The sequence below is a fragment of the Planococcus citri genome, chromosome 1 (assembly GCF_950023065.1).
Source record: "Planococcus citri chromosome 1, ihPlaCitr1.1, whole genome shotgun sequence".
Taxonomy (NCBI): Eukaryota; Metazoa; Arthropoda; class Insecta; order Hemiptera; family Pseudococcidae; genus Planococcus; species Planococcus citri.
This window is the reverse complement of record NC_088677.1, coordinates 39,279,286-39,306,412: the sequence shown is the minus strand read 5'-3', so window position 1 is coordinate 39,306,412 and position 27,127 is coordinate 39,279,286. Positions and strand designations below refer to the sequence as shown.

Genomic DNA, 27,127 nt, shown 5'->3' with positions numbered 1-27,127 from the left:
CTATTTAAGTATTATTCAAATTGATATTCTTTTTTTTTCTTTTTTTTCAAATTCCAATTTTGGCGCAAATGTCGATCCGACAGCTTTCGAAATCGTGCGGTGCTTCAAGGGGTAAATGATTTGAATTGGAAATAAAAAATGAAAAACCAAGCTGATAGGATATCTATGGAGCAGTTGGCTCATTTTCATAGTAATTTTAAAAGATGTTGGGGTTTGTGTAGCTGTATACGGTATATTTCTTGTACGTACAAAAAGTACAAACCACCATTTTATTATTTTTGGCCAACTAAAAAATGAATATGTTTATCGAATATACGTAGACTTAATTTATCGCATGTACCATAAAATAAGAACTAGAGCAAACACACGCCTGGATTACATAATGTTCTTATGAACCGAAAATCAATAGAGATGCTGAGAAGAAACTGACCCGGCCAACCCTGAAAAAATCTGGGGAATTGTTGCTAGTGTAGTAAGCTCGTTCCGCCTAATTCATGGGAACTTCCAGTACTGAAATCTAAACTAACAAATTCGCTAGTTGGTTCCTTGTTCAGTTATGAAACCTTTTTTGTTATCGCTTAAATGAAATATATTCAACAAAAAATACGTTAAACTGAAAAATATCAAGGTACGTATTGCGATGATAATTTAACGCTTATCATGGTTTGCATTTTTCATAATTTTTTGTTTCGCAAAAAAAAAAAAAAAAAAATGAAAATGAAAATAAAAAGAATTGAAATTGAATACCTGGTATGCTAATAAAATTCCGAGACCTAATTGATACAGATTTTGTTTAAAGTTTGACAGTTATAGCTAAAGCAGGTATTTTTTGAAGGGGTGTCAGGGTGAATGTACCTATTATAATTATTGTTGAAATTACACTGTGACAGGTTTCTTATGTACCTACATACCTACTTAAAATATAAATATGTGCTGAAAATAGTTGGTTTCTTCCAACGATGAACTTGCTTATCAAAGCTGTGACACTTTTTTAAAGAAAAAAATGCAGCGCTAAACTTTCTGATTCGCCGTAAACTTTTGACGCAGGTAGTTGAAACATTACTGAGAAAATAAAATGGCCAATGTTCGACTTCAGGACCAAATTCAAACTCGTACCTGAATAAAGTTTCATCAATGAAATTCGAAAAATCGACATTTTTTGAGATAGCTGAAGATCCTGGGTTGTTTGTTTATGTAGGTATTTCTGGAATGGGATATTTTATTTTTTCGAAGCTTTGGATTCTCTTGGCGTTCAAATTGCCTGTTATAATACGTAGGTAAGGTACCTAGGTAGCCTGTTTTTCATCTTAACGATATGCTCTGCCAGCCACCTATGTAAATTGTAGATCTTTAGAATACAGATTTGTTAGAGAGTGTAAACTACCAATTTCAAAAAATATGAGTTATAACAGAGGACAATTTCATTCAATTCGTACGTACCTATAACTTAGGTAAAGTACATATCTGTATGCGTCCGAGGGAGTATACAGTTACACAGTACCTATAGGTAATCGTTGTTTTAATTCCAATTACCTAAACAATTTTTCTCAAGTTTTATTCTAATTTGAATGTTTTCTTTCTTTCTTTTTTAAATGATAATAAATTCGTTGGGTGAGTTGATTAAAATAACTTAGACAGGTAGGTATGCGACTCGATGAATAAAGTGTAAAATTACCCCTCCCCCGTGCAATTTCAGCACGAGTAAGGGCAATAAAAACTAAATCTCGTTGCATGTATATTTGGACTTATAAAACCGCTCCATTATCAAAAGAAAATTTGTACCTATCTATAATTTAATTGAGTCGATTTTTATATCAGTAGTAGCTACGAGTACTTGGGTAAGATTTGAACTTTGTATGCAGTGTATAGTTAGGTACGTACCTCTACCTATATCTACCTAATTATCCAAAGTGATTGGTTTTCTTTGTTTGTACTCCAATTGACTTAGATGAATTAGATTTTTTATAATTGATACGCTTTTTTAATTTGAAAAATTGCAGTTTTTAGTTTAGCCATTGACATTATTTGTTGCTAGAATCCATCGAGAACTTAAAAATTAGATTACCGTTGAGTAGGGCCAAATTAAAACGCCTTCAAGACATACCTGCAGGTACCTAGACCTATCTACAAATATTATTTCCAACACATGTCTACCTTCTTGCAACTTATACTCGTATGTACTGTAGGTACTAGTAGAAATATCAGCGGATGTATCGATGGACATTCTATTTTTTGAAAACTTCCAGCCATGAATTGACTCAAAAACCTCGTTTGTTAAATCTAATACACAGATCAAATGTTGATGGCATATAAATCTCTTTTTTCAGACTTGTAAAAAAGTGTTGAAGTCAAGACTCTTCTGCTTGGTAAAAAAAGATCTGGAACTAAAGTCAAATCACTATTTTTCTGAAGAGTGTTTGCTTTTCTCCTTGGGTATACGTTTAGAGCATCTCTAAAAAAAATACATTCTAAAAAAATTCATAAATACCTACTTAGGTGTGTACCAGTACTTGCTTATTTGTTGTTGGATATTTCCGACACAGAAATAAATGTCACGTGCGAGGTGTTACGACGCGATGACGTGAAATTAATTATTGAATTGAAAATTTTGACAATATAGGTAGGTATGGGTAACCTTTAACATGCCTTTAACTATCATGCGAGATAACCACCCTCTAATGTCTTTTCAATTTCATTGAATTAAGCTCTCAATACAAATCAAGATGAGTGAAATGCAGTACGAGTGAAGGACACGTGACAACAATTTTTTTTCTAGCTAGAAATTACAGACAATTATAGATAAATACCTATGTGCATTATTTCATTTTCAAAATAGGTACCTAGGTATTACATAAGTACTTTTTTTTGTGGTACAACGAATAACTAATTATCACGTTGAATTATCACTACCTATATATGTAGAAGATTTAGAAAAGAGTCGCATTCTCATCTTAATGCTCTTTCCTGTGCAAAATTGGAGGTCATTGCGTATGCGCCTCCATTGAAAATGATTCAGTCAAATCGGAGAAAGAGAATAAAATTGTAGATAATCTGAAATATTATAGATTTCCTTAGCAACGCAACCGAAATCGATTTTTCTTCTACCTACTACCTAGTTCCGAAATGTGAGTAAAATTTACCTGATTGCAAAACTAACTGCACATTGTTTTGCAAAAATTTTTCGTCGGTGTGAGGTCAGGAATTAATAAAATGTTACCTAAGTGTAGATAATTTTTTCGCAGGAGATATTGGCAGCCGTGTCGTTTTCCACCATTTTCCGTCGATGACGCTCCGTTAAATTAGGTACAAGTTCACAAGAACCGCACATTAAAAAGTTTGTTAAAAAGGTATGCGTGTAATTAGACAAGATTGTTTTACGTACAAGAAAAGTAAAATTTTTAAAAATTTTTGTAACAGTTGGAAACTTTTGACCAATTACTACTTACTACTTGTCTTATTTTATTTTTTTTTGAAAATTTTAACACTATGGTATTGAAAAAAAAAAAAATCAAGTGGCTATACTTAATGGCTGGAGTATAGAGAAAAATCAAGTGAATAGATTTTTTTGATTTGTTTTCTCTCAAGAGATGGTATAACATGAGGTAATTCAAATGTTGAAAAAGAATTATTAATACGTTCCTAAAAAGATTTAGGAGCGGTGAAGGACGAGGAAAGATGAATCAAGCTCACAGTTCAAACTTGAAAAATTATATCATATGTTGCCATTGTTGCCTGATCAATTTCTGAATTTTGATTTTGTAATTAGGTAGATAGACACCCACCTACTAAAATTCATCAATGACGAAAATATCGGAGTAAATATGAAACAGGGATTTTCTGTATTTTCACCGCTCTGAAGTCCTAATGCAATCTTAGCTCTACAAAATAAAATAAGTTCTCCAGAGGTCTTCGTAGCAGGTCGGTTGTGAAAAATGTAAACCTTGTTGTACCTATACCTGAATAATTATTTAACCATTTATTAGTACATATAACATTTTCTCTGAGTTATTCTTTACTATTTAATTAATTTTCTAATGAAAAATATCCGTTGAAAGTTGACCATTTTTGTGCTGGTTAGACAATCTATGTACTTGTAAGTACATATCAAGATTTAATATCCACCCTCCTCCTGGAAGAATAAATTTAATCAAATGATCATATGCTTGACTTCGGAAAAAACCCGTAGTGTAGTCACGTATATATTTTCTTCATCTACCGGTAGTAAAATCGAATAAAAATATAATAAGGAAAGGTAGGTCGGTACCCAAAAGTGAAATTTGATCAACACCGCAGGAGTGTATTGCACTTGCACAAATAAGCGTCGATTTGAGTATTTCAAAAAGTACCCCTAATAGTCTTTAGATTTTTTCCACGAGTACCTTTGAGAACAATAAACAAAAATGATTGATGGAGTAGTTTAATCAGCAGTGTGACAGAGAGAGGGTTCAAAGCTGCCAAATAAAAACGAGAAAAAGAATAAATCAATATTGGAATATTGCCCAAGCAAAGTATGGGTGAAAAATTATACCTAAGATACTACTTCATGCAAGAGAAGTTGGCAAACCAAGATTTTTTACTTTTTGTCGCACAGAGAAGTTAGACAAAATGAGTAGAAAAAAATTGCACCAAGATCAGATACCTACATAGTTCTTTTCTCTTGGGAATTTCTAGAAAAAAAGGGGAAAAAAAGAATTTTAATCTAAATTCAAATAGTATTAGTAGTAAACCTACTGTCCGGGTATATAGGACTCCGTAGCTGCTCAGTACTCATCTCTTCCTTACGTTACGAGTAAAATGTATAAAATACATTAAAATTCACGCTGCAAGTCATTTTTCTTAAACGAAAGTATTGATATTTTTGGGGGAAATATTAAAAGATAGGAGGGCTCTATCATTGTATTTTTAATTTAAATTCTTTTGTTCACAATTCACATTACTTTGGAAAACTTTACGGCCTAAGATGTGTACCTTGAATTCCAATTTTTTTTTTTTCATTTACTTGTCCACTCAGTACCTATTTAATATGTACATATTCCAAAAAAAAAAAAAAAATGAAAAAACCCGGATCCTGTCGAGTTTCTTAACTCTCAATCAGTAATACTGATGAAATAGAGAAGAGGAGTTGAATTAAATGATAGTACAGACACAGAGCAGTATGCCTAATTTAGCTAAGTGTATAATGAATTATTCAATAAGTTAGTTAGGTAGTCTAACAATGAGCACCTACATATAAGTACCTACCTATTTCAGTATTAAAATTTTAAAATTTTTTATCTTATTAATTTGATGTGACATTCGGGCATTTGTAAGTTGCTGGAATAAAAGCAGCTGAAAGTCAATAATTTTACACAGAATCTACAATTTATTGTGCATACATTGAGGTAAATCGGTCAAGGTTTTATTCCTATCTTTCCTGAATCATACCTGACGAAAATGAAAAATTAATTTGCAAATACTTTCTCGATTTCTTTTTTTTTCAAAAATATGCAGAGCTGAAAGAAGAATTAAGTAATAAACATGTAGCATTTTTCAAGCTCGTAATAAACAAATTTTTGATCCCGAATGTCCCTGTTTTCTTCTTTTTTTCTCTTTTTTTTTTTGCAGCCTGTGCTCTGTAAGAAAATGGGTGGGTGCCTATAGTTTGTTTCTGAATCATAATTTCTAGTTCTACGAATTATGAATCTATTTTACAACCTTCCACACAGATGATCATACCATGCTACTCGTTAAATCTACGTAATGCAACATATGTGCACATCTTCAAGTCTTTTCCGTGTAGTAATATCCTTCCGGCTTAATATCCCTGCGTAGAAAAGAAGTAAAAATACAGACTGAATGAAAGAAGCTAAATAAACTGATAAGAGGGCTTCAGAAAACGTACGTATTTGTGCTGCTATGGTGGAATCTTCTGGTACTAGTGTTAAAACGGAGATCACTACTCGTTAATAGCTACATACATTTGCTGTGAGCTTAACGAACTTGATAAAACATTCAACGTGATGAATTCAAAACGCTCTAACTTTCAATCTAGTCTTTTTTACCCATCTCATGCTTTTTTAGTATCTGAATTTTAATGTTTTCCGATTGCGAAACATAAACACGATAGCGGATATAATATCGTCAAACGATTAATGGAACACAGTGCTTGGAATAGTCTGACTTTTGAACTTTGGGAAAAATTTGGTAAGTAAGTTTTGAAAATTTTTAAAGACAGTTTCATAAAATGGATTTGATTATTTTTGTAAAAATGTTTTATCAATTTCTTGATAGATTGCTTAATCACGAGAGTTTGTATTTAATTATTTTGATTGACAAAAGAAATAATATTATGTGAAATAGATAAGTAGGTACTTATTTGTTTTTAATGTTGTGGATGTGATGTGATTATTATTTTAAAACTTATTCGCTTCTGTTTTATCGTATAAAGTATGCCTGTAAAATAATACGAGTATTATCAGTTATCAAATAATACTCCTTGCATCATATGCTCATTACCTACCTATACCAAGTTCGTGTTTTAATCATTAACAAAATAAGATATTTCTGTTAAATGAATTTTAAAAACATGGTACCTTCCTAATCTACTACTTAGGTAGGTACCTATTCTCTCAAAAGTCTTTTTACGATCTGAACGTTTGAAAAATATTTCCATCCCATATTTCCCAACTCTTTTCATCGACTTCACTTGTGATGAAATATTATTGTTCACTTTGTTTTTCCGAAATACGAAAAAAATGAGCAATTTATGAATAATTTTATGTACATTCTGACCTCTCATTTTAATATTACCGTGTACTTGGTTGGTGGATACATTTAAATGCATAAAAAATAGCCCGATGCCTTCCTGTATCGTGTAAATCATGAATTAAACAGATCAATATAAATCTATCCAAATCTATCTATACATACACCTACACAATACACGTACAAACATAGGTACATAGTTAGGTAGTATAGGTACCTTCGTACGTATGCATTTACGCTACATACGAATAATACGATTAAATGTTATTGTTTTTGCTATAAAAATTAAGCAAAATCGCGTAAATTCTGGGAAATGCCTACTTCGAAGAATATTTCAATTTTTTCCCTGCATCATCATAATTCAATTTACATTTGCATGGATTGCAATAATTTTAGGACATTAAAAATCAACAAATTTGGTCAATTTTTACACAATACCTACCTAATTATTAAAATTCAAGAAGCACGCGGATATTATTACAATGAATAATGTGTTTTTAATTCACGCACTTTTTAAAAGTTAGGTACCTATACCTACTTAATGTAAAGCCACGGTTATATCCAGGTACTTTAAATTAATAAAAGCGAAAATGGTGGCTTTTGATTAAAATTTGTAAATAGGTGGTAAACTTAATGGATTGACAAAAATGTCAAATTAAAGATTTTACTATGGTGTTATCTTTTGAGAGGGGATTAAATTTGTACTTAACCGAGGGTTGTCTGCGCTTAAATATTTAATAACATCGAAACGAAACGATTTGCAGACTCGTCTCCTTTGGGGTTTCTTGGTTCTTGCTCTCCTTCAATGCAGCTCGTATAATTTTTCATCTCGTCGTCAGTTTTGGTTTAAAATTTGAAAAAATGAACGTGGTTGTGCCTTGTGCACATAAATTATTCGACAATGTAGAGGATTTTTTTCTTTTTTTCATTTTAACCACATATCCGTTTTCTCATATTGTTGTCGTGTTTAATGAATTAACAAATCCGACACAATTAAGGTGTTGTTAAGTTTTATTGGATTCATTGAACTAATTCGTTGAATTGTTATCTAAAATGAAATAATACTGCACGTAGTTGTCATATGCGGGAAGTATGTAATTTAGTCCCTTTTCATGCCGTTCTACTGTGAAAGCAAATCGTATATTTGTACAACGACGCCGTATCATTGTTGAACAAAATGCCACGAAAGAAAATACTTAATTATTATAGGTCTTTATAGGTCTTTTTTCCAAGATAAAGGTACTTATCTATCGTTATGTACATATGTTGAATACGTCAAGTTCAATTTCTCAAATGAATGAAACATACTTAGTCGTGTAAAAATTTTTCAGTCATTTTGTTTGTTTTTATGTAACTTCAACGCTACTCTTTTTACGAACCATTATACAGGGTGGACAGAAATATCGGGTACCCCTAAAAAAGTTTTCTGCTAAATACTTCAGTTGGTCACAGTGAATGATAATAATGGTAGCACATGATTGGTTGTTAGACTGGAGAGATAACATTTCACCAATCATATGCATCTATTTCACGTTGCCAACCTATATTTTTAATGAAAAACTTTCTTAGGGGTACCCGATATTTCTGTCCACCCTGTATAGGTAGATAGGTACATACCTTTACCTATCTAAATCTATCAATCTTTCTGTGCCAGTGCCGCCAGCATTTAAAATTCAAATCATGATTATGTAGGTACTCATTTTTTGATTATTCATCTCTTCCTCGGAGGAAAAGTGTAGAATAATTTTGAGTGCTTTTGAAATTGTTCGCTTTCTGGGCATATTCGCAGAATGGCTCAAAAGAGATAAAATCCTTTCGGATCGGAATAGATTTCTCAGGATAGGCGCTATTAATCAGATTCCAATATTACACATAATGTTTTTGGTGGGAAACATTTTTTTTTTACAATAGAATATTGTCCAAAATGAAAATAAAAAACAAGCAAGACAAAAAACCACCGTAAAGTCCTGATGAATTGGTATAGTGTATTCAAAGTGATTTTTTTATCAACTTGAGTAATTCCTGTTACTCTTAGAAAAACTTTTAGAGGGCTATCATACTGATGCATCCATACAATGCAGTGAAGAAAAGAACCTCCCCATTTTTTTTTCAAAGTGACAAGGGCTATTTTTGCAATGAGCTCCTCAAGTAAAACCTACCAGCTTTGCATGATTATCCAAGTTTCAAAAATTGCGAAAACAACTTCAGTATTGGTCTAAAGATGAAGCAAAACAATCACACTTTTTAATACGTCTTTTCAAAATCGAAATTAATTTGAAGATTGATGTTCTCGAAGTAACCCCTTACAATTCGCATAAATATGTATTAAAATAAAGTACTTAGGTATCTGTCTAATTAACTATGGTAGGGATATGGAAAATCACTTGGTAACAAGAACGTTTCCATCACTGTGAATGGATAGCCATAGGTACCTACTTCAGTAATGAGTATCTATGTACTTGAAAAGATGAAAGACTACGAATCTAATTTCAATTCTTGGTAGTACTCATATATCTCGAAACAGACTTTATACTTACCTACAATTTATACATTCACGTGTATCCAAAACATAATATATATGTACTTAATGCATAGCATAGTTAGTTACCTAAACCAACTTTAGGTCGATATTTGTTTACTACTTATTTAAAAATAATAAGATAATATTACTTTATTCACATTCAAAGAACCGTACATTACACCTATTATTTACATTTTGGTCTTTTTAACATGGTATAATACTTTTCAAGTTGAAAGTTGAATAAGAGATGAAAGTCCACAGATTTGAAATGTGTAATTAGACATCAATACGAATGCTACCAAACCAACCAAAAATAAGTACCTACCTACATTAAGTACATACATGATATCAATTTTTCGCTTGTGTGAATCCCCAAATTTCTTTGTGCATCGATTAAAAATTTTAGCTGAAAAATGGTAAAGTTTTTCTGAAAACAGATATCGTCAAATGTGTCGTCGTTTAGTCGGCAGATATAGGAATTCGGCGCTTTATCAATTTCAAAACAAAATATATCCTAGTCGAGGGTTTTGAAAACGCCGCGCACAAAAACAAAAATGTGAAAGACCCAGACTGTGGTAACCTAAATTAAAGCGTACAATTACGCATGTGTGAATGCGACAAAGATGGAAATGCTTCTCGGCCGCGTATTGACTCTATAGGTATTAGGTACCGAGAAGTCGAAGATGAACGCGGTCCTGGAAGCTGTGTTTCATCGACCAAAACTTTCAGCGTAACCTGACTACACTAGGTATACTATGGCTGCTGCGTAGCGTACATGTGAGTACGGATAGTTCTTTCACACAGAAAAGGGTTAATAATATTGACCCGCTTCTCTCTGTAAAACGGAGGCATATTTACTACGCTGCTAACTCCAGTCCCTGTCCCTTCCTGCAACGATTCAACTTATTAACCCATCCAAACAATAACCAGACATTGTTCAGTTCTCAGTTTTCCAAATCTTATTAATGCGATTCTATTTAATAGTTCAAAGTTATATCGTCTCGAGTTTTGTTTCAGTTGTATAAATCGTACTATGCTTTTGGTTACCGTTAATTTTACACTAGTATAATACGATCTGGAGAGTTATGATTTTTCGACTAAAACCACAAATGATTATGCTATAACTTTATGGAAGTTCACATTTTAAATGATTTCTACCTCACGTTGGTACATGCTATACCTACCCACATTTCTCTTTACATAGGTACGGTACCTACCTATCTTGGCTAATAGAGCATCTTACTCAAAAAAAAAAAAAAAAATCCCATAACATTTATATACAAACATCTAAACATGCAACCAACTGAAATTTCAAACTCTAAAATCTGCATCAAGGTACTCGATATTACTACGCACTCATGATTGTCCAACTGATGTCCTATTTTCATTTTTTGCGAGGAAGAAAAAGCTTTGTGAGAAATTCCGTTTCTTTGATAGGAGAGCACTGTATGTATTATGTATACGTACATAGTGTTATAAAGCATACAAATAACTGGCCAATGAAAACATGTGGTAAACAAACGTCAAGGAAAAATTCCATGTGATCTGAAAGGGAAAAAACGCAAATGAGAGCTTTTTTACCAATTTGAGGTACCTGATAGATTTGGTTTGGAGTATTAATTGAAGGGTTTGAGTGGAAATGACCTTGAGTCAATATTCGTGGATGACCAAATTTTTGTGAGGCGGTAGGTAGAGGAGGGAGAAAAGTACTGAAAAAGTCGAATTAAAAACCAATCGATAGGAAATCAAAAGTTGTATAAAATATATAATTATCCAAAAATCAGCCTCCTAGAGTAATTTGTAGGGAAGAAAACAGGGTTTTTTGTGGTTTTTTTTACGCTTTTGAACCCCTTTTCAGCTGCAAAAAAGTGCAGTGTTTTAACGCTTTTTTTAATGAGTTTTTATGGCTTTTAATTTTGTATCATCTTTGGAGCCTCCCCAAATTGACTTAGGAGACTGAAATTTGGAATGTACATCCACGGGATGCCCTAGATGTGTTTTTAGAATTTTCGTCTTTTCAATCCCTCCCCACCCCTTTACAGTAGCAAAAAATACACAACTATCTATAAGATGAATGAAAGGAAAGAAATCGTTCTTTGGCCGAAGTCCAGAAGATGGGTGTGGAAGGACTTTCAGGAAAATGTGTTGTTGGAAAGCAAAGATCCCTTCAACTTGAAAAAAACATCTGTTGAAAAAGTGGTTTGATAGTAGATTTTTGCCCATTTTTGTACTATTTTGTCTGTTTTTCATGAAGGAAAGCACCAAAGGGTTGAGCTATTTTGAAACTTATTGGAGGAACGACTCTAATAAACCCATTTTGAATGCAAAGGCGAGTTCCGTAGGGGTGAGGACATTCTAATAAAGGGAGGTGGCCTTCCGAAGTTCCGAGCGAAGCGAGGAATAACCTACTTATTACGTGTATGTATGTACAATGTAGGTACCTACATATAAGTCGGCGACGTTACAATCAGGCTTAAAAAGCATCTCTTCGCGATGTTTTTTTTATTTTTTACATCTCGTGTACGTTGTTGGCTTTTGGTAAATTTCAATTTTATTACTCCCAATGCTCAAACTAAGTACGAATACGGTTGCTTATCTATAGGTACATGTTTGTAAAGTACCTACCTATATCAGGTAGAAATTGTTCGCTTTGTACAGAAGGTGAAGAAATACTGAAATGAAGGGCTCGAAGCATATAGTAATAGGGTTTTACTTGCCTAATGTTATGCAATGTTCTTGCGACAGAACATTTCAAAAAATATACGAGTAGCTAGGTACATGCACATGTGTATATGTCTTGAATTACCTATGTGAAAATCGTTTCGAATGTGTGTTCCTAATGTCATGATAACACAACCGAAACTATGCAAAAAATATCCCACGTAAAAAATTATCAAGCTTATGAAAATTCAGCGAAAACGTATTGCAACTGCTTGCGTGTAGTGAAATATATTAATTTTGATGGCAAATCCCTTAGATTGGCAGCAAGCATTGATCTTAGACAAAACAATTTTTATAATGAATTCTGGTATTAGGCCTACCTACTCAATTTACTTCGAGACGAACGCGAATTGAAAGCTTCCAAAACGAAACATGTATGCCTTAGAAACTAAAGGAACCGTCTGAAAATACTTTTTAAATGAATTCTTCTTCTAATAATTTTTCTTTAAGATCTGCGATGTTCGAGTTTGGTCATTCATTGCTCGGATACCACACGTAGAAAACTAGGAATGTAGAAATAATTGAAACCGACACGAGTAGCGCAATTCCCTCAGGTGTCTAAGTATGCAACCACAGTTACATCGTCAAATAGTAGTTGCATACTCTCTAAATTTGAAACAGTCAAATTTCACTGCTTAGCAGTCACGACATTTTGCCTTTTTAAAAGCAGTAGTTTTTTACTGCAAAACAGTAGAAAATCTACTGAATTGGTCAGTCAAAATGATTTTTTACTGACTAATTTTTAGTAGATTTTTCACTGTTTTGCAGTAAAAAACTACTGTTTTTAAAAAGGCAAAATGTCGTGACTGCTAAGCAGTGAAATTTGACTGTTTCAAATTTAGAGATTATCGAATACATTGCTGAGCACGAACAGCAACATACGTCAATATTTTTTTGAAAATTATGCAAAAAATGTACCTATATACTTTCCTAAGTAATGGGAAAACGCAGGTGGCATCTTTCAGGGAATTATTTGAAGGGATGCCCTACACGTTTTTTTTCAACATTAGGTACCTAAATTGATAGTTATCAGATGATATTCTAATTTTGCTCGTATGTTCATTAGTTAGGTATCTTACACATTATGAGGAGGGTGCTACTTTACTTACCTAAAAAAACCTACTATAACATGAAGAGTTTAAAACGAAGCTGATTTATTTAGTGAATAGATAATGATATTTTACTTACCTACAAAACGCTGAAAATGATGATAAGGTATGAGATGAATTAATAAATCGTATTTAATGAAAATTAAGATTGGTTATGAAAGCTTGATTTGCAAAATGAGCGAATGTAAATATATTATATATGTATTAAAGTGTATCAAATAGGTACACGATGCTTGATTAAACATTTAATTACCTATGATAAATACATTTTTATTTCGCTATAATTTTTTATACGTGAGCAATAATATTAGAAAGCATTATTATTGTTCCAAGAAATGTAAGCTCTCATCAACTTTTCGTAATTTATAATAAGGATAAGAAAAAAACTTTTCATGCACAAGCCGCCTGTACTCATTGTATCGAGATCGACTGTTTACATTATTGGATGGAACTTATTTCTGCACGTAGACATAGAGACTAGAGAGTAGGTATATATACAGACCTATACATACATGCAAAACACAATGAATAAAAATAGTACGCAGTTATCTGTTTTCAATACATTTACACAAAGATAACTTTTAAAGTTTTCACATACAAGACTAAACTGTTAGATGACAGTAACCACAAACTTTTCACATATGTCATACCAACCCCCATGAAATTGAAAAAAAGGAAAGAGAAATATTGAAATACTTACTATAAGTAGGTATTGTAAAAGTCTATACGTACATATATATAAAAGGAGCCATGTATGTAGGGCATGTCCCTCCCTTTCCCTCTCAATCCCGAAAAGCCACATGAATTTTTTCGTAATTTCGAGTTCCAGCTTCGACTCAGATGCATGCATCTAACACCGCTTATGAATGCCTTTTAATTCAAAAGTTACCTATCTGTATATTTATATCTACCTATATCTACATAATTATGTTCTGTTTTTGTTTTTATAGGTGGGTAATGGGTATACCACCTATAGCAAAACAATACCTATTCGAATCTTTTCAGATCTTTGATTTGAGATTCTGAAAGATTCGGATACTGAATATTGGATTTAAATCTTGGCGTACTCGTTTCTGTAGGGATGTAGGAGACAGGCCCGTACCCACCCACCGAGTTACCGAGAAAATCTCGGTGGGCCGCAATGTACCTATTTGGGCCAATGAGGTAAAAACTGGGCCACTTAAAAAATTTCTGAATGAATTTTTATGCTCAGTGTCCTGCACTTTAAAAAAGGGGAGAAAAAAATTTGGCTGATTAATTGAAGAGCCCAAAATGGGGGGGCTAAAATGGGATATCTCGGTAGACCACTTGTTCTATGGGTCCGGCCCTGGTGGGAGACCACCTTATACATTGTATATTTATAATCAAACAGTATAGTGTTATTAAATTTGTATCATTATACATAGGTATAATGCACATGTTGATGTACCTATAGGCTAACTATTTTTTTAATTTTTTATTTACAGATTCAGTATTTTGGAGATTGCAAATGAATCAGTCTTGATGTGTATCACTTGGCCGCACATATGTTTTACGATACACCTGCTCTGGTGCATGATATATATTGTTATAGGATCCGTGCAGTTAGTCTCTGGAGTGTTCTTTTTTGTTTCGTTACCCATTTTGAAACTTGGATCAAATATATGGGTGGGCATATGGGTGAGTATCTGCTTTTCTCAGATCATTAGCGTATTTATAATTAATAGGTATCTACCTAATTTCTTTTAATTAAAAATTTTAAATTTAAGAATACAGAAGCTGAGATAAGATTGCTTCATTTTTACTTGCCCAGTTGACCACATGCTAGCAAAAAGCTAGCGTTTTATTCGCGTTTTGATAAGTTGCTAGCAATTTACTCGCCTTTTGTGGCCAGCAATAATTATCTCGCTAAAAGTAAGCGATTTTCTTGCAGTTTTTCGCTAGCAAATTCAATTCTAGCAATTTTCGAGCTGTTTTCCAGCGACTCTCAGCTAGCTTTTACTTCACTTTAACTTGCTCGCCTTATGCTAGCGTATTACTGGCGGATACTTGCTCGCAATTCTATGCTAGGACAGTTCAAGCAATATTCTCGCATATCTCAGCTAGCTTTTACTTCACTTCATACATGCTCGCCTGATGCTAGCGTATCACTGATGGATACTTGCTTGCAATTCTATGCCAAGAAAGTTCAAGCAATATTCTCGCATATCTCAGCTAGCTTTTGCCTCACTCTATACCTGCTCGCTTAATGCCAGCGTATCACTGACTAATATGTTACCTGCTCACAGTTTTATGATAGGAAACTTCAGGTAATATTCTTGCATCTCTGAGCTAGCATTTACTTAGCCATCTGGCTCTAGAAAAATGTAAGCATATCTCTAGTTTCTTGAAGCTTCCAGCTACTTTTAGGAAATTCTGAAATTTTGTGAAAATTTAAAGTTTCAAAAATCTGCTGGAGGCTTCAGGAATTTTCAAAGAGTCGCTGGAGGCTCCAAAACGACTTGAAATTCACCTGCAGTACTTCGTAGCGTATTGAAATTAGTTTTCAGAATAAATTTGAGCTTTACAACTTCAATTTGAGTTTCAAAAATCTGCTGGAGGCTCCAGAACTGCTCAAAACAAGTTGAAACCGTTTCCCATCGATTTGGCATGTCGAAAATAGGGTATATCCCAAATGTCAGGTTTCTTGGTCAATTTGGTAAAATTTTGATTTTTTCTCACATTTTGGCCAAAATTTGATTTTTGAAAATTCACCAAAAATCGAAAAAGGTACTTTACCACTTGAAATTTTGACAGGTGATGAATTTTTGCATGATCTTTCGATCTATGTTTGTAAGGTTTGAAAAATTTCGTGCACGTCCTATGTTGAAACGCGAAATCTGTGATTTCGGCTGACCTTTTAATCAAAATTGCCGCCATTTTGTGAGTAAGGCCAATTTTTTTTCAGCAAGTTTGCTTTAAAATGTTCCTTAGGATGTCCCCTTTAAGGAAAAAGTTGTCCCGGAGGATCTGCAGGGGGTGCAATTACCCCCATTGCCGTGGACTAAAATGTTGTTCAAATGTTTTTGAAATTTTTCATTTTCATGGTTTGTTTGATGCTTCATTTTCAAATTTTAAATTTTGACAATTTTTCTATTTAAAAAAAAAACTTCCATTTTTTATTTAATAAAGAGATTTTTCAACCTAAGCGCTAGCATAATGCTAGCGAATTGCTAGCGTCGATCTCTCTCATGGTATAGTTTGCTACTCTTAGATAAAGTGTGTCATCAAGTTGAATATAAGCTCAAGGTGGTATCTTGTTGAAAAGTAAGAAAAGTGACATCACTCTTCTTATACTGTCCCAAGATGCTAGCATTGCTAGCGTTATGCTACCTCTGAGCTGGGACAGTCGCCTAATTTTTGGAATTTCCTGGAAAACTACCACCTGTTAAAGGAAACACCCAGAATTTTTAAAAATTAATTAATAGTAATTACTTTACTGATCAAAGTGTTTCTACGCTAGCAAAATGCTAGCTTCCTGCTAGCATAATTTGCGCTAGCGTAAATGGTGCCGGAATATGAGACACTTTTTGCAAAAATTGCTAGCAAATCAGTCGCGATTTAGTCGCATGTACGTAGCAGAATGCAGAGCAAAGTGCCAACAAAATGCTAGCTTTTTGCTAGCTTTGTGCCAGCTACGTGCTAGCTATTTGTGCGCAATTCTGCTACTCTAATGCGACCTAATCGCAACTGATTTGCTAGCATTTTTTTAAAAAAGTGTCTCAAATTCCGGCACCATTTACGCTAGCACAAAATTTGCTAGCATTTGGTCAACTGGGTGGGTGCCCGGTGCCTGCATAAAAATATTTTTTAAATACGTAATAGGTACATACGTATATGTAGATACACTACCGAAAATTCACATATTTACCCATATTATTCATCAATTTTTACTAGATTTTTTTTTGTTACTGTGCCAGATTTTTAATTTGTAATTTACGTATCGTGTGGAAGTATTAAGTAACGCTGTGGTCATAAAAAATTAGGTATGGGGATTGAAATCTACCGAATTGCTGCGTTAAACAGTTGACGTTAGGTTAAACAAATAAAATATTAAAGCAACTGATTATAATTTTTATGTACATGGGTACCTAAGCGATACTTATACTTAGTTACCTATGTTATTATATGATGAAAAATCTCACGTACAAAAACATTTACCTACTTACGTATTTCAGAACATTTTTTTCGGAGTCGGAGGAGCAGTGATAGCATTAATTGGAAAATGGACTCTGCGGAAGCAAAGGACGTTTCTTTATTTAGCGGTTTCGGTGTTAATCGCAAACGTAGTAAACCTAGTAATCTTGGAAGTAGGAGAATGGCACATTTTATTACCTGAAGCTGCTAAAAAATTGATCGAGCAGGGAAATCTAAAAATGTTGGTTCTTTACGGTAAGTAATAAATTTTTATTTACGAGTCCAATGCGCGGGATTCTTTCGTTCCACGTCTTATTATCGAAATTAAAATTTTTCCATAGAAATTCATGATTAATATCTAATTTGTCCTGTGATGAAGTTCAATTCGTGACTATTTTAGTCGAAGTTAAGTATTTTTCAGCTATCTACCCACGAGTACCAATGCTAAAATAATTTTCGCTACCAAACTGTTGATTGTTGGAGAAATTTGTCAAAATTGCTTTTCTTCTTTTGCTGTGAAGGGTTATTCTCGATGATAATAAAAATAAATATTTATACATCATTTAAGTGAAAAGTGATTTTGATTTCGGAGTCTCAAATTTATAATACAGCTGCAGTTAGGTGACCTAAAATAACTCTTAACTCCTCCCCCATGTGTCATGCTCATGTCATGCACCTTAGGTACAAGTATTTAGCTTTTTTTTATTTTTTTAATCTCTCGTTATGGCGCAAGCCTGAGAATATGTATCTCAATTAACTTGTTCTGTCTTGATATTTCTATTCCGACTCATGTGTTGGGTATATTATATTTTATTTTATTTTTTTACGAATATATATCGCTGTGTGTTCGAGGAACGAGGAAAAAGAAATGACTTCCTTTTCGTTCGATGAACTCTCCTTAAGAATACACATTGTATATAGTGACTTTTACTTTAAGGTCGCATTGAAAGATTTTCGCGCAGGATTCCATCAATTATTATCAAACAATATATCTACACTATCTTTGAATTATTTTTCCTTTCCTAACATCATTTACAATTTTTATTGAATTTTTTGTTTCGGTAGCTCGAACAATAACAAGTCTCAGTACTGTAGTGGCAGCAGTGATATCATTTGTCGATTCTCAGATAACGTTCTGTTCAATGCAGTATCATGAGAAAGTGTATAATAACAATAAGAAGGAAAAACAGGATATGTTGTCAGACACAGAATACGTTCTTCCGCGGGTAAAGCATTAAAACTTCTAATTTTTAATTATCCTATACATATGTATTTTAAGCGTTAATTAGAAAATAACAGTGGTTTCAATTTAGAGTTAAAAATTAGCCCAGGTGTAGTATCTACTTCCTTACTTTTGAAAATTATCAAAAAAAAAAGCAGTAGGTAGGTAGGTACTAATTTTTATTTAGAGGCTATTTTTTTCCTCATTTATACATTTACTGCCTTTTTTATCCATTCCATGATGTTCCAAATTCCGAACTCATATGATGTGCTTCAAAAAGTTGTGTGATAAAGGAATTGAATCTATTTGAATAGGTACATAGATGTAATGTAATATTCTGTACAAACAAACCGGCATGTAGAGCTTAAGAAGTTACCGCGAAAAGTTACCAAAGGAGTGTAAAATGTGGTCAATTAATTTGAAAAGTCTTAGCTATTCTGTTACTCATTTGCTGACGTAATGTTGTGTTTTTGATATTATCTCATGAACATGTTCAATTCAAATACCTTTTACCTACTATGAAGTTATAAGCAATATCACTCATCATCAGTTACATATTCTGATGTATTCGTTTACTTGTTTTACTTTTCTTAATTGAATGTATATCTATCTATATAGGGTGCGCAGAAACAGAAATATTGAGTAGGTACTAACCCTCAAAAAAGTTTTGTATTAAATGTTTCGGTTGGTCACAGTGAATGTAGGTAACAATAATGATATCACATGATTGGTTGTTGGACTGAAGTGATAACATTCTACCAATCACATGCATCTATTTCACGTTGCCAATGACACATATTTTTTTACAAAAAGCTTTTCTTTGGGATTACTTAGTCGATATTTCTGCGCACCCTGAATGAAAACGTAGGTATTATATATACCTATTAGGCTATTACGTACTTATCCTTTACAAAAGCAAAAGATTAGCTGATGATTTTTTTGTGTGTTTAAAGAGTTAAAAGAGTTTTGATGTGAGGACCTACTTATCCTCTTATTTAATTTTTTTTGTGGAAATGATTTTCAAAAAATATTAACATGCATTCATTTTGTAAAAAAAAAAAAAAAAAAAAAAAAAACAGTATTACGTCCATTTTTTCTAACGAATTCCATCCTCGATATCTCTCTTTATGTATGAAAGTACCTACCGACTAATATCTTATTCGTATCTGCTTTTTAAAAAAAATAGGTAGACATACCTTATATTGTTTTCTTCCATTTAATTTATTTAGTATTATCATACTTTAACATTGCTTAAATCTATTTATTCATTTATTATTAGTAACATCCTGCGTAGGCCTATTAATTGATAAAAATTAAAATAAAACGGATTTTAAAAAAAAGAAAATATATTAAAAATGAATAAATAGCCAATATGGGTCATTGAGTTGTTTCAAAATGGTCGTTTAAATTGACGAAAATTCGATTTATTTTCCAAATTTCAAAACAAAATCTTCAAAAGCAAACAAAAAAATAAAAAAATTGGGAAACAATTAAAAAAGAGCGTAACGCATAGCGCCAATCGCATTAAAACAAGAATATAAGTGATGTTCGGCCTTCAATTGTACCTATTTTAAAATTAAGTTGAATCTCAACAGGTAAAATCCGATTCCGATGATAATGAGAATGCATCATTATTCGCAAAGCAATATCCGCAGTCTTGGGTGTATGAAACGCAAACGGCGGAAACCAGTACAATCAATTCGGTGCCAAATCGTTATTCTCAAACAAGCGAGGAGCCAGTATTAGACTCGAAGCAAACGTCGTCAGAAACAGAATTCAAGGACATTAGTACGCAGAATTTAAACATCGAGCAACCTGTAGTGGTTGTCGAAAACACTTCCGATTATACGGATCGTCAATTACATTACATGGCTACTTTTTCAAGAACACCATCCCCTGTGGCCGGCTCCGATACATCGTCGGAAAATTCGTGCTCAATTCAAGGTCCAGCTATACAAGAATGTCTGGAAAAGCTAACCGAACCTTCGGTGTATAAATCGCATCTTGACACCGCGTTGTCAACAAACACGACGGTAACTGAGCGGCCACCTCCTAGCATGTCGCCCAGGCCGCCTAGCATATCAGCTCAAGATCAATTACATCACGACTCTTTGATGGTAGAGTTACAAGAGACTATTAGTAATAAAAGTGAAAAAATAATCGAAGTAGCCGAAGTAGTCGAACGCGAAGATTTGTTCGACATCTCCAAAGTCACTCAAAACACTGTTCCTATACGCCAAGATACAGTAACTAGCTTAGAACGTCAAGATACAGTAATAAGCTTAGAACGTCAGGATACCGTGATAAGTCTAGAACATCAGGATACGGTAATAGAAGTCGTTGATGAGACATCGAACGTCGCCTCATCTCCAGTCGATGCCGAGGAAGATGCTGCGACTAATGGCGATGGCGAGTCAAACAATTCGAACAATGTTTCGACTGACAAAGAAACGATTATCGAATTCAAAAGTGACGATGAAGTAGAAATGCCTTGTCACGAGGTGGAAGAAGAACCACCTCCATGCGTTGGTATTTGTGATACTTTAGACTTAATCGAAGGCATACAATGCGAGCCTAAAAAGCGAGGATTCATCACCAAGAGTAGTAACGTTTGCGAAATAGACGCCATTTTCAAAATCGCCGAAAACGACGATATTACCGACGATTTTTCAGCGTCAATTATGCGGGACACTTCTCATATAATGGAGTCTGTGCTTGAAGATAGCAAGGAAGAAGTAACCTCGTCAGAAGCCAAAGATGATTCTATTTCCGAATCTGCGTCGGAATTGAAAGACGATATCATTCCTGCCCCTCAACAGACAGAGTTCGCATTACAAGATGAATCAGTCCAACTACTCAAGGAAGAAGAAAGTGGTACCAGTTGTTTACTAGAACAAGATCTTATGGAAGAGTTGATTTTCGAACCGAGACCATCAAAAGCTGAAAGTTTCGATAGCAATATCAACAACGTAAATAAAGACGAAAGTGATACCGATCGAGAAGAAGATAAAGATTCGGTGAAAAATATCGAACCAATTAGCGTGGGTTCATCGATAGACATTCCACCTCCTGAAATCGACCAACTTGCAGAAGGAAGTACTGATCAGGAAACTGATTCTAGTGATTTTGCCATTCCAGCACCTCCGGGAGAAGAAGACGAAGCGATGAATAATGGCGTCGATCCTGATGAATGGGATGAATCAGAAGACGACGATTCGGTTGATAGCAGTTGCGTGCAACGAGTTCCTCCTACCAGCACTACTCAATAAGTAAGTTTAAATATCTACGCATTTGAGCTGATGAAAATCTAACCATGAGTAGGTATGGCTTTTGCACTTTTCATCAAGTAGGTTTGGTAAAAAATTCTAAATTACATAGGTACATGTACACCTATATTATACCTATTTTTTCCATTCAATGTCGAGAATTTTCAACACGAATTTCTTGGTTTTGCCCACACGCTTTTTCTTTTTTTAAATGGTATGAATTTAGTGAATGAAATCGACAATTTAGCTAGATTAAAGTTTTTCAATGTCCATTGATCTCGTAGCTTTTTGCTTTGGAAGCTTTTCCTACGGATAAAATATTATTCGTCTTAATAGCCACGTTGCTAAATTGTATCCACTCTTCTTCAATCCTATCTTTCATTGACATAGGCAATTCAGCATGAAAAAAGGGCTACTCTTACAGATTTCGGGAAGTGGATAGGGATAGGACCTAATTGCTTGAGATCCCAATTAAATTGAATCAACTTTGTGCAAATTGTAAACATACCTACTTATACGCATATTATCACTTAAGCTTCGGCAGGGGCGGACTGACCTACCGGGAAATGATAGAAATTGAGGTATATTTGTTTATGAAGGGCCCATTTTCCATTGTCTTTTCGACACGGGGCCCCAAACTCTCAATTATTACCAAAAAAAGTTGCATACTTTTGAATTTTATCAAAAATTTATGACTAGAGGGGCCCCTTTTTCACCAAAAGGGCCCACTTTCTTACCAGGGCCTACCGGGATTTCTCCGGCAGCTCTTATGGCCAGTCCGCCCCTGAGCTTCGGTCAGTTCGCATAATAGGTAATGTTATTTTTTTCTGCATTGTAGGTTTACGAATTGAGAATTAAAATTTTTGAGGTGACAAAGGGAGAGTTTTTCACACTTTTCATTTGTTACGTCTTATCAGTCGATGGTATCTAGAGAACAAGTTTTGTAATTTACAGACGATTGAACAAATTATCAGCAGTTGAAGAACTGATAGGATGATAAGAATTGAAAGTTTTAATTTTTCACTGTATTAATAAGATTTTATTGCTAGTCATTTTTTGTTATACATCTTATTTATTTCGGATTTTTTTGTTTTACATTTAGCGTTGATAGTTTAATCGATATTTTTGTTACTCTTCTATTCTTTTTTTTTTGTTTTTAATATTATTGAAGAGAATCACCAAGATTTTATAAACACATTTAACTTATATATTTTACATTTTTGGAGATGACTTTTTTAAAACTTTGTCTCTCCCGTTAAAAATTGTGTGTGTGTGTGTGTGTGTGTGTGTTTGTTTGTTTGTTTGTATTGTTGTTGTTTTTTTTTTGGAAAAATTGGCGGGGAAGTTTTCTAACCTACTCATAAGCAAACCAAAAAATCGATTATAAATCGTTTTTTAGTCGTAAATATTACATAATGTGGTAAAATCTTGATGGTTTTAATGTTTATGTAATACATATTTTCTCTATGGTTGCGATTTTATTAAGTGTTTGTCATATGTTAATTTGGTCTAGAATAAAAATGTTTGTTAAAGTTACTCGTTATAATGAAAAGTTACCCTAATACGCTCATATAAAATAAAAATTAAACGCTGGACTGTAAAAGGTTGAATTTTGGACATCGCTGTGCAAATGCAAAATAACATTTTTCAAACTCTAGTCATAGGCGGCCTCTATTGTATTTATTTATATGCTCTGACTTTCTTTTGCTTTGGGAAATAAAGTAAAACGGAAATAATTGTCCTTATATCCACAGGAAATTTTGAAGAAACTAAAGAAGGCCTCATTAAATGACTGGAAAAATAATTTTTAATCTTAAATATTATGCGCCAATATCATTATTACAGTCATACACTACGCGGTAAAAATTTTCACACCGATAATAGAATATTCGAATTTCCTCACTTTTCACATAAAAAAAAATATGTACATACTCGTAGGTAGGTAGGTACTCATAATTTTTATATATTTTTTTTTTGAACTCGTAAAATAATTTTAATTGAGTACCTAACCTAGAAATTAACTGGGTACTGGAAAATTTTATTTTGCCTATACATGCATTTTACATTACCTGCCTATAATAGGTAATAAACTTCGATTTCACACTTTAAAAATTGAATTCGTTCATTTTTGTTCTTTAGGTAATAGAGCTGACAATATCAACAAAATGTCGCTTCAGATTTTTCTAAGCGGTGCTAATTTGACGTACCTTACTTACCTAATACTCTAATTTGGTTCTTACTCATTAAAAAAAAATATTAATATAGGTACCTACCGCTGAATGTGAGATGTTAACATTTGTTTCCCAATTTTTTTGAGTGATATTTTATTACACTATTTGGATTTAATTTTATTAAATGGTTAGATACATACAATCTCGCTATTTCATTAATACAGGCCAAATTACTCAGATTTTTCTTAATTTTAAAAAAATTGGTGCTGGTCTCAATCAATTTTAAAGTAAATTTTATGAATCAAAGTGCTTATTTAAAGTGATTTTTGATACTTATGTACCTACTTCTCGACGGTTTTAAAATTAATGATTGACTCCTAAAACTGTTTGTTCCAAAAATAAAATTCTAAGCATTAAATTAAAATTCTTCGAAGAAAGAGGCATAATATTTGTTGTAAATCGATAATGATAAAGCCGCTTTTAAGAGTCGCCAACTTTACATATCGAAACTAATTACGCGTATTTTCTGTATTGATCTCATGCTGTAGGTTACTATAGGTACCTATTTTTATTAATAATAAGCATTTTTACAAGTCATGATAAAACGACTATTTTTACTCTGCGAAAATTTGAATACTGCATTTCATTTTTTAAAAACCAATTTTCTACAGCGAATCCGTTTTATTTTCATTTTGCGAATTACTATAATTACTTGTATTTAGAGTAGATTTCTATTTAATATTTGTTACCTTTGTAAATATTTATTTTACATTTGTTAATTTTATCGAGTAAGTACATTAAGGACCAAACTTATGGTAAAGTTTGCTGCTTGCTTCTCAACATACTTGAAAATTATGAATTTCTTTGAGGCAGAAAAATGTTTAAAAAGTAATTGAATCAAGATAATATATCCTACAATAAACAAAATAAAAGTACCTACATAAAAGTTATAACGAGTTTTTTGGAATTTGAATAAACGTGCGTCAATCATAAATGAATCAGAATCACATATTTGTTTGAATATACTTATAGTTTAATCGGATGTAATAATTTTAAAAAATTTGTAAGTACGTTTTCGGTTACATTTCGAAAACCTTTAGATTAAATTTTGTAACTAGAAGTAAGTAAGTTTTTTTTTACACTGCCAACATAGGTATAAGATTTTGAAAATTTTGGCGTATATCGTATATTTTACTCGTACGTTCATTGATTTTTGTTTAATGCGAGAAAAAAGTTTTATTATTATTGGTTTTATTAATGAGATTGATAGGGTAACAAGTCCAAATTCTATTATTTTCGTGCAATTAATTTCTACTTTTTAAATTCCAAGAAATAATAATTGAAATTAGTTAATCGTTTTTTATACTTTATCTGGTGATTCATCTCGTAACATTTTTTCGCCAGTGTAAGCAAACCAAGTCTCATTAATACAAAAAAAGAAAAATGTTTCTGTCTCAAAAACAAAAATTTCAACTCAACACCTTTTTATTGAAAATTCGGATCACTTCCATTTGATGACATGGCCTCCAAGAATGGGTGCTTAAATCGTCCTCTCTTCCAAAATTGTCATTAAAAAAATTAGAAAATCAAGGTACTATACATAAAAAAATAGAATTGAAAATTTTTACGCTAATTTTCCAAACATTATTAATATTGTCAAAAGAAAAATCAGAATTTTTTAAAATCACCAATATAAATATTTACTGACGTATAGAAAATTTCCAAATAGCTTTTCTCTGTTTTTGGAACGAGAATTAAAATCGATACGTATAGTATATGATTGATTGGTTTAAAAAATTGAAAAATCACACCCACATGAAATAAACTTTTTGGTGAAAGACCACCGAAGAACTCCACTTTTTGAATTTTCGTGCCAAGTTAATAAGTAAGGTACTTCTACTTACTAATTATTTACTGTACTTCCTTTTTTTAAACAACAAATTGTAATTTCAAAGTAAAAAGATGCTTGCTCAAAATTTTAACTAATCAACTGAGAGTTATTTATTTGAGTGTAACAGTTGCTTCTATGCCTACCTGCATGATTATCGCAAAGGTAAGATAATCGCGGCAACCAGCATGTCAAATGTTTTGCCTTATACATATCTGTTTGCCGTAACACGCGTGTCATGTTGAATATTTTGCCTATCTATACACCCCCAATATTATGCAAAGCCGCAATAATTAAAATTTTAACGTGTCGAGCACTGCGGTATGAAAAAGTTTCAAAAATCTACTGCTGTTCATAAAAAAATGAAAAATTTTCAGTTTTCATTTGCTTTGAGTACATAAGTATTTCTAGAATTTTTCTGTTTAATCTCCATATTCTTAACATATGTCGAAAGCAGCATTTTGAATGGCCCGAGCGAAGCGAGGGCACACCCTTGGGAAAATTTATAGTTTGAAAAGTAAAACAACACCAATTTTAATGCAAGGTAAATAGTTACTAGCATCTATTTACCTTGTTTTAATGTTAGAATTCGATTTTTTTTCATCTCTACTTTTTCTAAATTTGGCAAATGCTTGTGAAAATTGATAGTTTCATTCAAGAAGCAAAACGGCAGTGATTTTTATGTGAAAAGTTAGGTTTTTCCACCGCTGGCATTTTTAAAAGTTAGAACAAAAATATCTTTCAAGTACAATTATTATTATTACGAATGAATTTGAGAAGTAGAAAACAACAAATTCGCCTGAGTGAAGGGAGGGCATAAGCTTTTGAAAAAAATAAGAATTTTGAGGATAGATTGGCGATTTTGTCGGCAAATTAACAATTTTGAATTTTTTCAGAGGACCCGTTAATTGTTCCAAGGGCCCGGAATGCAGGCCCCTGAAAAAGTCCGGACCCGGGAGAAATTTCCCCTTTTCCCCCCCTCTCTGGGTGGGCCTGGGAGCGAATAGGCTTCTCAAACAAAAACTGTGTTGAGTAAATATGGGAACAAAATAATATGCAAAAGTTCATCGTCAAGTACCACTTAAGATATTAAAATAAAGTAAGTATCAATCAGAAAAACATGAACTACCTACAAGAATAAGAAAATGATGAAATTTATTTAAAAAACGGAGCTTGGTAAACCAGAACTTCGTTGTTTTTACATTTCTGAATATTTGTCTGATTTTTCTTGCAATACTTTCTTCCCAGAGTTTATCTTTTCCTAAACATAGTAAATTTAAATCATAAACGGCCGTTCTATGTTGATAGCTAGATACTGATGCAGGTAATT

The 27,127-nt window shown here is 32.9% G+C and overlaps 1 protein-coding gene across 2 annotated transcripts; it reads left to right on the top strand.

Moving 5' to 3' along the window:
* Window positions 1-485: 485 nt before the first annotated feature.
* On the top strand, window positions 486-25,899 carry LOC135831860 (dentin sialophosphoprotein-like). 2 transcript variants are annotated; one of them, XM_065344678.1, is made up of 6 exons: window positions 5,936-6,183; window positions 14,562-14,754; window positions 17,292-17,505; window positions 18,316-18,476; window positions 20,068-21,741; window positions 22,577-25,899. In XM_065344678.1, exons 2-5 carry the CDS (start codon window positions 14,599-14,601, stop codon window positions 21,739-21,741), a joined length of 2,205 nt encoding a protein of 734 aa, XP_065200750.1. In that variant the 5' UTR covers window positions 5,936-6,183; window positions 14,562-14,598; the 3' UTR covers window positions 22,577-25,899. The 2 variants fall into 2 exon arrangements, with proteins under 2 accessions (XP_065200749.1, XP_065200750.1); XM_065344677.1 differs by lacking the exon at window positions 5,936-6,183 and adding an exon at window positions 486-628 and having other exon boundaries at window positions 20,068-25,899.
* Window positions 25,900-27,127: the final 1,228 nt, after the last annotated feature.

Coding starts and splice junctions, on each gene's coding strand:
- LOC135831860 (XM_065344677.1), top strand. CDS start 14,599: ATGTGTATCACTTGGCCGCACATATGTTTTACGATACACCTGCTCTGG. Junction 14,755..17,291: donor ATATATGGGTGGGCATATGG/GTGAGTATCTGC, acceptor TACGTATTTCAG/AACATTTTTTTCGGAGTCGG. Junction 17,506..18,315: donor AAAAATGTTGGTTCTTTACG/GTAAGTAATAAA, acceptor TTGTTTCGGTAG/CTCGAACAATAACAAGTCTC.